The sequence below is a fragment of the Anopheles bellator genome, chromosome 1 (genome assembly GCF_943735745.2).
Source record: "Anopheles bellator chromosome 1, idAnoBellAS_SP24_06.2, whole genome shotgun sequence".
In the NCBI taxonomy this organism is placed as follows: domain Eukaryota; kingdom Metazoa; phylum Arthropoda; class Insecta; order Diptera; family Culicidae; genus Anopheles; species Anopheles bellator.
The window spans coordinates 17309377-17322853 of NC_071285.1; the positions used below are offsets into that span (position 1 = coordinate 17309377).

General features: G+C 50.2%; 1 protein-coding gene across 1 annotated transcript in view; it reads left to right on the forward strand.

Annotated features, from left to right (window-relative positions):
* The first annotated feature begins 11582 nt into the window (after positions 1-11582).
* Positions 11583-13477, forward strand: part of LOC131215134 (proteoglycan 4-like) — a 3102-nt gene continuing 1207 nt past the window's right edge. Inside the window, exon 1 of the mRNA XM_058209518.1 lies at positions 11583-13168. Within this exon, the coding sequence (XP_058065501.1) occupies positions 11583-13168 (1586 nt within the window). The remainder of the gene's footprint in view (positions 13169-13477) is intronic.

Sequence of the window (13477 nt, forward strand, 5' to 3'; positions counted from 1 at the left end):
CACGTGAACATGCATCATCGGGCGTGCGAGTCGGCGTCCCTAATGATACCTGGAACGCGTCTAGACGTCTGACGACCACTAAATTGGTTAGTCTCGGGCGCCCGGATCTGGCGCCCGGCTCGGTCCAGTCCGTGTTCGTGTTCACGCGACATGGAAAAGGTCAATTTGAAGAAACTATACACACGCGGTCGGTCCTGGAGGTCCTGGAAACACGCATTACGCCCCGGCCCCGGTTTACCTGGCTTTCGGTTTGGGCTTTTGCGTTGAAACGTTGTTTTCCGGTTCATTTTCCTGTCCTTTTGGCGCGAGCACCGCACTAATTTGGCGCAATCTTCCGGCCGCACGGAGTAAGTAATTTGGCTCTCGGCACCCTTCTGCATTCGAACGGGACTGGGTGATGGGTCGTGACAGTTTTCCCGGTTTGGGGTGCAAGTTTTGCACCGCGATTCCGGGCCCCCGGGTTGGACTTCTTCGATTTCTTATTGAATATCGCGTGTCGGCGAATCGGCCAGCACCGGTGCCGAATTTTGACTTTGCTGACGAGCACGTGGACTTGGTGGTCCCGCACGTGTCCGCCGCGTTAAGACCTTGTTAGCCTTGGTAGCCACCACCGGAAGCCACCGGAAGCCGCTTCCTGTCGGTGGACAACGCGTGGACTGGTGCTGGCCGCGCAAATCCTAGCACGTGTCGGCCTTAATCGTTTTATGGAAGCTCACGCTCGGCGGCATGATTCATTTTATGTTTTATTGACCCGACAAAAAAAACTGTGTCCCCAGCACTGTCGGCCACTACCGGTGAAGGAAACAATGGGCGTCTTAACGAGAATGGAGACATATTTTTCATGCGGACCATAAGTGCGGCTAATAAAACCATCGCGACGCTACTACGCTGATGGTTGGCAATTTGGTGCGGTGCAACCCTGAAGTCCTGAAGCCTGAACCGGAGCCATGAAAGAGAAATTTTTGTACAAAAAAACAGCAGAAGTGCGGCCTCCATGTTTAGGTGGGAAGCTGATAAACGCACGCCTTGCCATTGACAAGCGAATCGCTACCAGGATTCGTTTGATATTCTCTCTCTCTCGAGGGACCCTCTGGACATACCGTAACGCGGCCCATTCGAAATCAGCCAATGCCAATGTGAAAAATCCCTCGTTTGATGAATCCGATGCCGAGTCTTCCGGCCGACGGTGCTCGAAAATGAAGCGAGACGTGGCGAGGCTCCGTGGCTTTATTGTGGGTTGTTAGGATATCAATCAATCATTGGCATCATTGGCATCATCAAGCTCCAGAGCCCGGAGACAACGTTTCCAGTGCGATTGCTATTATTATTATTATTGCTAGGGGACCAGGGTTGCATCCTAAGCCATCGGTAAATACGCAGTGTATTGCAGGAACGTAAATAAATCATAATTATGCCCGGCCAGGCCGGCTGCCAGAGGGGCGCTTTCGGGGAAGGAAGGCCCGAACGCCACTTGATTGATACGCACCGGGATGATGATGAAGCTGTATGACGTGCGAGAGCGTATTACAACTCAATCTGAACGGGATAATAGAAAATGGAGCTGGTCTTCGGTTTTCAAGACGTTACACTCATACGGCAATCGTATATTCTTAATTGAACCTTCGCTGCGGTTTGTTGAGATTTTTTTAAGAAAAATATACTCAATCATGGCTACAGGACCTCGTTCATTTTTTACAACTGAATGTTCAATCAAATAACTCCCATTATGACACTCCCGGTCCGGTATCTGTTGGCAGTAATTCACCAGCCACAGAATGGTAAGCATAATTGTCCGCATTAGCATAGATAACGGTGGTGGTTTTATGGTTCAAATTGATTAGCCAAACAGAGGCAGATCATCAGCCCCAGTCCCCAATCAATCTAACATTTTCTTGGCTTCCATTAAAAAGAACCACAACCAACGACCATCCGTTGGTAAATGAAATTAGTTAGTAATTAAAAATCGATAGCGTAAAAAAAACAACACACATTCCGGTCAATCGGGCCCATTGTGTTTGCCCATAAAATTAGCTATTATTTTTCGAACCTCCCCGCGGACAGGGACCGAATGTTTATCATCACCCGCGTGAGACCACATAAATTTGCAAAATTCAATAAGGCACTGGCTGCTGTCCCGGTTCTAGTCGTTCAACACATCAGCGCGGCCATTATTTACGCTTTACGCCACACAAACTGCGGTCCGTTTGGGGGTGGACAGGGAAAAAAAACATAAATTAAAATAGCCCTAGTTATGAGTGGGGCAACTCATCGTCAGATTAAAAAAAAAACGCCGGAAAATGCCGGACACAACACAATCATTTACCGCAGCACCGCCGGAAACCGGAAGCAAACCCCGCACCGATCGATCACCAGCTGATCAGTGGGAAGGCCCATCTGCGGCCAACCGGAACGTCCTGCCGGAAGTGCAACAATAAATTAAAACACATCCAATACGCGGGAGGTCGTCAAACAAATAATTAGTGCCACGCGGAATGTAAAACGTAATCCACGGCATTAAATAAATACGGATGCTGCTGGGGGGAGCAAAAAAAAATCAATCAAATTATTTTAATGACCACCATCGGGCCACGGACCCGGGCGTTGTGTTGTAGTTTTTGCTTCGTCCCCGATCGTGTCATGTCACAGTGCCCCACAGAGGCTGACAAAAGCACGGCTCCACGCGGCTTCGAAACGGCAATTTTATGAATAAATCATCTAATGCGGCGAATAACATTTTAAACGCGCATAACCATGGGAAATTCGCATTCGCACGGAATTAATCTCTTAATTACATTCATCACCGATTGGTGCCGTTATTGTGCACATTTTTTTTTATTGTTTTGCGGTACAAAGTGAAATGCAGGTGCACGTGTGAATCCTGCCCCAGTTCGATTCGGTCAGTGCGCCAGCTAATCGCGCGAGCAATAATCACCAAACGTCTCACACTAATGAACTCCGATCTCGGTCACCTCGGGCCCCAGAAACCTCAGACGGCCATAAAATCTTATGTTTATTGTGCTCGGGCCCGGTCCGACTCGCCATAAAGTTCTATCGATTTTCGAAGCCAATTTTCTAAATTAAAAACCACAAACCCTGCGGACTGCCACCGATCCGGGTCGGCTATACAACCGGAATCAAAGACTTCAGAGGCCGGTAGAGTAATTAGAAGTGTTTGAAGTAGGGATCGAATCAACCGGCAGGAATTAGTGGGCCAGCCAGGCCATAAGGACGCGAGGCGGATGCAGCGCGACCGCAGGAGTGAGTGACAAATTTAGCAATGCCCAATGAAAGATTAATAACGACCCGGAAGCAACCATGGTCTGGTGCCCGCCCAAAACCCCTGTGATATCGTTTATCACTCTCCCCAAGATCAAATAGAGCACAAGGGTTCTTGGGCCCATTTATGCTCCGCATGAATATGCACTGTTTATGTGTCAATACCATCCAGGCGCAAGGCCCAGCCCGGGTCACTCCCGGCCGGGGAAAAGAAGTAATAAAATTACCGCAAGTGTTCGGCCATCACCTCGGAGACCACGACCCCGAAGAAGCCGCGGCCCGGGAGGGATGGGGACAAATAATGCCATCGGGACATATGGGCCTCCAGCGGGCTTCTCGAAATCGGCTTTCCAAGATTATAGAGGAACAGAACGGGCGCATTCGGAAGGCATTCGGATTCGGTTCCCCTTCGCAGCAGTAGAGGGTTGTTCTACTTTCAAGAAACCGCTGAATCGTGTCTTTCGCTGCGAAGTTCCCCGTTCTGTGAATGCGAATTGGGGGAACTCGAAACCATCCGTCTGCGAAGGGCGAACCCATTAGGAAAATCCGACAAATGCATTAAGGAACATTTCCGATAATTTTGCCAACTGGCGCTCGGCCGCTGCTCGTGGCACCCCTCTTGAGGACGAATTTACTCTTTAAGTTGAACGTATCAACGTAAAATATTCTATGCTTCTGCCGTAGACAGGCAGGATTAAAAAGGATCACAGTTTGGTTTGGATTTTTTCCACAGCGCGTTCTGTAAGACTTCTTTGAAGTCGACCGAATTCAAAACGCTCACAGCAAACTCAACCAATCGGATCGCCAACAGTTCGGCTTCGGGTTTTAATGGCGCATTGTTTCTGCCTCACAATCGACACTCACGTTTATACCCAACACGTCGTTTTGCGCTGCTTTGATTAATAATACTAAATTAATTTAATTGCAATCCATTTAATCGTCCCCAAGTCCCCATTCGGAGATAATCCCATTCCGTAGAATGAATTCCGTTCCATTATCAGGATCGGGACTGCCAGAGATCACAAACGTTCGCCCTTTGTCGGATCGCATTTTCACCTGTGCGCGGAACCCTTGCCCTGGGTGCCCGGGCCCCTTTAAATGTTCCAATCGTTCCGAGACGTTCGATTTTTCGACGACGACGACCACCATGGTGGTGCCATGGCGTGTTCACCCCGGCACCACCATAATACGGAGCATAAATTTGATATTAATGATAAAACTTTTCCACTTTAATTAAACGATTCAAAATTCACGAACCGCACATGGAGCCAGACGCTGGCTGGCGGGCTGGCGGGCTGGCGGGCAGGTTCCCGCCGATGGTGGTCGGAAAATCGTGATCGTGAACTCGTGCGGGTATCACCCCCGAAACATATCGGCCTCGGTCGAAAGGCACCCGCACGGTTTGCCCACTCTTTGGCCACGCGCCGACCACACGTACCGGAATGTAAATTAAGGCAGAGAACATAATACCGCGGGCGCTGTCTTCGCTGAGCACGGATGGTGTCAACAGTAAATTAAAGGTGTTTATTGGACGCCATCTTGCCCGTCTGGGCCCTGCTGAATAATATGTCGTCACACGGTCCTTACTACTAGTCAACCCCGGGTTGTCGCTAGTCCCGCTCTAAATACTCCACATTCCAGCGCGTCGTAGGCGCCCAACGTGTTTCGTTTCAATTAAACGTGTGCCGCCAACATTCCTCTGCTAATCAGCTTTCAGCCCACGCTCTCGCGGATGCCTATTGTTGTCGTCGCCGGCTGAAGTACCCAGCAAATTGGCACCCTTGGCAAACGCAGTCAGGTATTAGTAATTCTACCGATTTTTCTACTCAATTTAGTACTCGCTTTCCGCCTAAAGAGGCGATGAGTGAGCTTAAAATGTAGGGAAAGGCGTTACACGCGAGTCACCTCTCTCTCTCTCTGTGGGATGTGGTGGCGCCACGGTAGGACTTCCACTATAAATCACTTTTCTTAATTACCATCTGCCACTTCAAAAGTCACATTAGCCCGCTGGCCAGAAAGGAAACCATGGAGAGAAGAGAGCGAGTGACGTGATCGTTGTTTTGTGGTGTAATGTTTTAGCGTCGCTTTTTTCTGCTTCTTGCGCCTCGAATCACCTCTGCGACGATAATCTGCCGTTTCTTGGCGCTGTTTATCACACCAACCGGAAGCCCCCGGCTGCTGCTGGGGAACGTGTTTTCGCCAATGCAAATGTCATTAGACGAAACGGGGTTGCCCGGGGCCCACCGATAGAGGTCACCGGTTGAGTGCCCCCGTTGCGCCTGAAGCTATGCAATCGGTTAACGGGCGGCTCCATCAGCGACGCGCGATGGAGACGCGTGGTGCTTCGTTCCCGTTTTAAGAAATTCAGCAAAAAAATGATAAACAACACTGGTTCGGCGCTAATAAATGGCACATGGAAAATGTTAATAAATTAAGCTGTAAATCAGTTTTATGTTTCGTTAATGGGCGAGTACAGCCAACGGCCAAATGGGGCCACCGAAATCGTACGCAAAATATTGATACTCATAAAAGGTCGTTTAAAGTTCTAAATAAATCGGTCCGCATGGACCGCGACCTGGAGTTTGCTTTAACATCGCACTCGCCATGGCACGAGCACCGCCATATAAATTAATAACTGTCAGCCCTTTTATCACTCACACTCGACGATGTGTCAATCTGTGCAAAGCGAAACACATCGACGAATGGCAACATGTATCGGTGCGGCTCTCGTGTTTATGCCGTCCCTATGCCCTACGCAGTATTCACCGGGAGGCCGATCGATACCTTCCGCTTGGAGTGCACCAGCTCGATGGCGGAACTCAAGCAGCGCGAGCGATGAGATTCCTGGCAGCTTTCTGGAGAATGATAAATTACACCCATTTCACTAGCACGTTGCCTGGCCTTTCCCTTCAGCGTCCTTTACATTCCTGTCGGCCGTCCGTAGTGCACTTCCTGCAGCACCCCGCCGCCACGGAAGGCCAAACGCAACTTCGATACAGTTTAACGAAATTATGAAATTTGTATGCGTCATGCAGTGCGCGCGCCTCCCCGGGGGTCTATGTGTGGTGCAGGCAAAATTGAGACGTTACATTAATGCAGTTCAATTTAGGTGTTTATGAAGTATCATAATTCAGCCGGCCGGCGCTCGAGACAATCGCCTGCGACTGTCTCAACCGAATCGAGTGGTGGTGGTGAATTGATCAACGGGGAATCCATTGGGCCACTTTGCATAAATTCAACCGTGGAATGATGCCACCCTAAACCTAATGTGGTCTGGGTGTTTGGGAAACCATCCGGCCGGTGTACATGACACTGCGACATGAGTGACGGAGTCGTGCATTTAAATCGGTTTGAAAAGAAACAGGAGCCAAACTATTTAAAGCAGAACCAACCACTGGTTAATTTAAGGATGGCTCTGTACTATTTAGGATTTATAGTTCCGGTCCTAGTTTTGTATGACGAAAAGGCATGTTTAGATACATCGACGCCCAGTGTGCGCCACTCCTTAAAAGGTAACATCGTCCAACGAAATTACTCACCACCTCACCGGCGAACAGTTTGACGGATCATCTTGTTAATTTTCATCTACATGCCCCGTCTATTGACCGGCCAGAATTCATTTGGATGCTTTTGGGCCACTGCCTGTACCTGTTTTAATGAAAACGCAATGACTTTCCACAATTTCCACTCCATTTTTTTCCACCCCATATCGCATCGCATCGACTAGTAACAAAATTAGACACAGGAAAGGACTCGACTCGGGCCCGGAGGCGGATGTTCCGTCGAACACAAAACTCATTAGTATTGCGAATTGTCCCGCCTCGAAACGGCGTGTATTTCGAAGCACGAAGCCGTGCCACGTTCCATGTCGGGAAACTTGAAGACCACTGGCCAAAGTAAGTACCGGAATCATCATCAAGATAAGCAAGCAACCTGGCGGTTCGTTATTTCCGACCGGTTTTATGTGTATGTGGCGAACCCCGGGCACGAATCATCACAAAGTCAGCCACGGACGAACCACACCGGAGTCCAGCCGGGTTCTCCCTGGGTCCGATAGACAACCCGTGGCGAGCGTAAAAACAACGGGGGAAATAAAATTCATTAGAAATAGTCATTAATAATGTCAAGTTGCATGCGTCCCGTTCCGTCCCGGGCCCGCCCTGTCCGAGTCCGTGTGGAAGATAAATTTCACTCCATTGCAGCTCCTCGGTCCGAAACTATCACTCGGGACTCGGGACTACTTCGCTTACCGCCGGGTGGGCGTTGCGATGAAGGATTTTCCTCATTTTTCGTGACCGATTCGTGTCTAACAGCTGTAAAATGTATGATGATTTCACCACCTTTCTGACCATTCGTGTGTGGGACGGGGTCCCATGCGAGGGCCCCTCGCACCGGCCCGCCGGTGATGTATGGAACCGAAAATAAGGTGCGCTACCGAATGAGGGAGAGCGAGAGAGAGAGAGAGTAATAGAAACGTTCACCCGTTGGTTTCAATCTCACCCGAAACCGATTCGTCATTGCCACCCTGCCCTGCCAGGAAATGCATTTCGGGAGGTAATTCTTAAGTAGTTTAGCCATCAATTCATACCTACCGGAGGGGCCGGGGCCGGGGCCGGAGAGTTTGGGCACTAAAATCCACCTTCAGAAACCACCGCCACGGGCCCGGTTTGAACGTTTATCGAGCCATGATAAATACCACAGGCCATCGGATTTCCAATCACGTACGGTCCATTTTTTGCTCCCCGGCTCAGGACAGCAAAATTCGAAAAATTTGATCCAGCGACGGGCGCTCCAGGGCGCTCCGGAGGGCGCTCTATTTTTCTGTTGATACGATTGGTTTCCTCCACACACGTTTTACTGGCACAATGGAAAAAATCGCATGAAAATTGTGGCCCACGTCAGGAGAGTGCAAGCCTTCGAATTAGTTTCCCGCAATTTCACACGCATTCCCGCGATTGTCGGATAGAAAGTGGTCGCTTCGGCCCGAGGCTCGGCTCCTGAGGAATGCAGGCCCTTCGCCCCGTTATGGCACCCCTCATAAGTGAGAACAGACCCTCCTGGGGGGGGGAGTCTGCCCTCAAGGGCACGTTTCATTCTTTTTTCGTGCGATTCGCACTTCGATTGTGCGAGGAGAAAAAAAAAACAGGAGAATCAAACACAACACAGTCGCTCAGGAGGGGCATTAGGGTAAGAAATCGGCAAGGCCCTCCCCAGAATAGGGGTGCATAAATTCAAACGTGTTCATCAATCTTTTATTAGATTTTTCAATTTCCCGTTGCTCGTTACTGCGGCCAAGGCTTGCCCGAGGCCAAAGTTTTTCGCAAACGCCGTGGCGCAACGTGCGAAGAAATCCGGGTCGTCGAGCTCCGTTTGGGCCATGTTTTCGGGTTTTTTCTTGGCTGCCCGAACCCGAACCCTGCACGCGAAGACCCTCGTGGCGGTGTCTTAAGGAAGTGCTCAGCGAACACACTCAAACACAGAGAAAAATCCCCTCAGGAAGCGCGCCAATCAACTAACACGGTGCGTGTAGCGAAGCAATCCTGTTAAGGGGCCGTGGCGATTGTGCGATTCCTTCGCCACGAATTTATAGCTTCCCGTTCCGTGCATCTCGACGTCGTGGGTTCTTTCTCTTTTTCGTTCCGATCGAGTGTTTCGGTGAGGTGGCCGCGAACGCCGATAAACAGCCACAAACCATCGCCATCATCGCCATCATTCCCCGTCGTCGGAGGGAAAGCAGGAAACAAATACCGGCACTTTTAACCGGAGCCCGGGATTGGGAAAGTGATTTCTCTTGTTGTCCAAATAAGGGTCCTTGCAGGGTTTAGCCACTCCGACCGCGATCTCTCCATTGTTTCACACAAGCAGGGTGGCACAAGAATCGATCGTAGTTTTGTTGGAGACACAACACAATAAAATGTCACTCACTTAATGTTAATGGCTGATGATGAAGATTTTTCCCGAAACGCTTACTCTCCAATGTCCTGCAGCGCTGCGAAACATTAGATTTCATTACACCCCAAAAAAAAGGGGCCATACATTCTAAATCGTGCACCGAAGAGGAACGTAACTCTCGGTTTGTTCCCAAGCGCAATCATTCAAATAAATCCTTCATTTACACATTAATAAAATCTCCAAATCTAACATGCCCGGGCACCGCGGGAGACCGAACGCATCCTTCGCCGCCGTCCGGTCGCGATTCCGGCCCCGTACGCAATCCCTCGGCAAGCGGCATAAATTTCCCATCACTCATCACGGGCACACCCACAGCCCGTGCCGTGGCCCCGGCTTAGGCCGGAGGGAAAACAAATTAAAAATTATAATCCTCTCAGTGACACTCGCCAGTGAGTCGCCACCCCGAGTTGCCCGAGTGCAACAATAAACCTTGCTTTGCGTGGAATGTAAACAGAGTTTTCGAGAGCCCGGACCGAGCCCGGGAACCTCCGATAGGTACCGGTCAGACTGCACCGGCGCATGCTGCCGCTTTTTTTTCGGCTCCAAACACTCCGAACTATCACTGTAGCAACGCACGTCAGGGAAAAGGGTGGCGTCGCCATGGCAACGGAGCGGACGGACCGGTCCGGGCCGGGTGCACCAGTTAAAACATTAATTTCGTATAAAAATAATGATTTAAAATATGCAACAGTCGACTGGCCACGTGTTCACTCACCCGGCCCTTCGGAACATCGGTCGGTCGGCACACCCGCCGGATACGCGAACTGGACACGGCACAACTGAAATCGAACAAACGAACGACTCGTTAATCGTAGGATTTTTAATTTGCGATTATTTCGTTGTCCGAGGACTTTACGTGAATAAAAGATGCGCTTGATGCGGTTCCAGCGCCGGCCAGAAAGATGGCCGATAATTGAAAGCTGGCTCGGAAGCGTAAATTGCATAAATATTGTTTATGTTGCATGATGCGTCACGGGTCATGAATGGGCCGTGCCGTGGTGCCCCGAACTGAACAATCGTTACATTTTCCGATATTTAGATGGTTTTGTCTTCACATTTCAGTCGAGGGGTTCCACTGATGGCAGCAACGTTTCAAGCATCTTCCTTAACGGTGCCGTTGTTCGTACCGATTTATTTCACGTTTTTCTTATAACAACTACCCATTAAGGGCGCAGCTGTGTGAAATGCCATTTTAAGCCTTTTCCGTGGAACTTTAGCACTATTGAAAATTTATTTATCTTCAGATAATCTTTTCCGAACACGCTACGCTGCGGCCATTTTAAAGTTTTCCCGGCTCGACACATGGGTTCCCGCCGACCCGACGGTCTGTTGACCGTCTGTAAAGTTTAATTCCTCGCAAACGTGCACCGATCGGTAAAGGCAGCGTCGGGGATTAGGTGCCCTTCCAGAGCGGTACGTGTCTCAGGTGATACTAATTAGTGTGTACTTGCTCCGTACGGTAGGGCGGCTTCGGGTGCTATAAGGCCGCTGAGGGGTATTGGCCAGACACCGAAAGGACCATACTGTGTACCGCGTGCGCACTCGCTGTAGATTGGTGGCTGAGATAGTGCTTGGAATGCTCGCTTAAACTTCCTGCCAGATATGGGCTTAAGGGATAGCAGAATCCCCCAAAAATAGGTCCTAATCTCGTGACCGAATAATTGTTACACTTTATTACACCATCCTGTGGGGCGAAAGTAGCCAACTCATCGAGCGTCCCATGACGAAACGCGCTTCCTGCTACGTCACGCGTCCGTGGCACGGGTTTGCGGCATGTTTATGAGTTTATGAGATGCTTATTTTCGGATGCCTATACGGATGGCTATATCTCATTTCCTCAATCAAGCTTAATCGGTCCGCTGGAGTTCCCACAAACATTATAAACACCGCCCCGGAGACATGAGATCAGCGGTGCACGATGTGGCTAAATATAAACCGCTCCAGACACCTTCGATGCGGTGTCCAACTTTTTGAACGACTTTCTAGGGAACGCATATCTGCGATCTGGTGGCTGTTACTGGTTCGGAATTGGCCAATTAGGGCCCTTGAAATGGACCGGGAGGCTTCCGCTACCGTTCCTCCATTTATGAAAGAATTTTATTGACCAAGAGACATAAAATGACTGTAGCTCTCCTTATCATTATCTTACCCACACAAATACCCACGGTGTGGTCAGCTGCATTTCCCTGCGTGTCCGAGGGTCTAGACCGTTTCGGCGGCCTCTGAAGGCCCGCCGCAAGGCCATAAACGTTCTGCCTCCGATAACGATTGACCTGCTCACAGTATATAATCGATGGCGGTCCGGAGCTAATTACATCAGTGTAAGAAGTGAAACCTTCTAGTGAATTCGCGAAATGAAGATACTCCCTCTTTTCGCAGTGGGCCTTTTGGTCACCGTTGCCACTGTCGGTGCCAAGCCAACGGCGACAACGGCGAGCCCCGATCAGTGCGCCAAGCACGATGAAGGCAAGACCTACGGTTTGTCCAGTGACTGCCATAAGTACGTAACCTGTAAGGGCGGAAAGCTGACAGTCAAGAGTTGCAGCAGCAAGAAAAACTATGATGTAGTTACATCCAAGTGTGTCAAAATTGCCAAAGCAACCTGCGCTGCGGAGGAGCCTGAGCCGGTACCCGAAGAACCGCATCCGGTCGAGCCAGAAGAGACCGACGAACAGTACGACTATCTCTGTAACAACGTTCTCTATGGGATTAAAGTGCATCCGCACGCGTGTGACAAGTACATCAGCTGCATGAAGCAGAAAGCCAAAATTGACGTCTGCCAGGAAGGTCACATCTTCTCGGAGGTGAGAATCGAATGTGTGGCAGGCAACAAAGCGACTTGCACAGCCACTGACGATGAAACTAACCCTACGGATCCGGAATCGGGCTCTGGATCTGAAAGCGAGAGTTCGGAAAGTGAAAATGAAAGTGATTCAGATGAGCCGTCCGAAGAAGAAACACCAAGCGACGGTTACGATCATCTCTGCGCCAACGTTGTCCTTGGCAACAAGCCGCATCCTGGATCATGCGACAAGTACATTTCGTGCTCCAAGCAAAAGGCAAAGGAAAAGAGCTGCAAGGATGGATACGGTTACTCTTCTAAGTACCATTTGTGTGTCAAGGAGAAGAACAGCGATTGTGCCGCTTCTCCCCAGGAGCCTCCAGCGACCGAAGAGCCGCCCACTACGGATCCTGAGGTAAGCGAACCGAGCTCCGAGGAGGTTGCTGAGCCTGAAGTTCCGAAGGAACCAGAAACTCCATCCGGTGAACACGACCATATTTGTGCCAACACTCATCATGGCAAAAAGCCGCATCCTCATTCCTGCAAGAAGTACATCTCGTGCTCCAAGCACAAGGCAAAGGAAGTGAACTGCAAGAAAGGGTATGGTTACTCGTCCAAGTCCCATCAGTGTGTCAAGGAGAAGAACAGCGATTGTGCCGCTTCTCCCCAGGAGCCTCCAGCGACCGAAGAGCCACCAACTACGGAACCTGAGGTAAGTGAACCGAGCTCCGAGGAGGTTGCTGAGCCCGAAGTTCCTGGATACGACTACGTTTGTGCCAAAACTCTCCTCGGCAACAAGCCGCATCCTGACTCGTGCAACAAGTACATCTCCTGCTCCAAGCACAAGGCAAAGGAAGTGAACTGCAAGCAAGGATATGGTTACTCCTCTAAGTTGCATTTGTGTGTCAAGCAGAAGAACAGCGATTGTCCCGCAGAACCTGAAGGTCCATCCGATGGATACGACTACGTTTGTGTCAAGACTCTTTTCGGCAACAAGCCGCATCCTGATTCGTGCAACAAGTACATTTCGTGCTCCAAGCACAAGGCAAAGGAAGTGAACTGCAAGAAAGGATATGGTTACTCGTCTAAGTTCCATTTGTGTGTCAAGGAGAAGAGCAGTGACTGTGCTTCTTCTCCCGAGGAGCCTCCAGCGACCGAACAGCCGCCTACTAATGGAACTAACGGCACCACATGGTTCCCCACGCTACCAACTGAGACTGAACCAGCGACTACCCCGTCTCAACCAGCAACTACTAAAGCTCCAGCAACGACTACGCAGGCTACGACTACTACGACTGCCAAACCTGAGACTACTAAAGCTCCAGCAACGACTACGCAGGCTTTGAATACTACGACCGCCGAACCACAGCCAGCGACTACGCAGTCTCAACCAGCAACTACTAAAGCTCCAGCAACGACTGCCAAACCAGAGCCAGAAACCACGGAGCCACAACCTGAGACTACTAA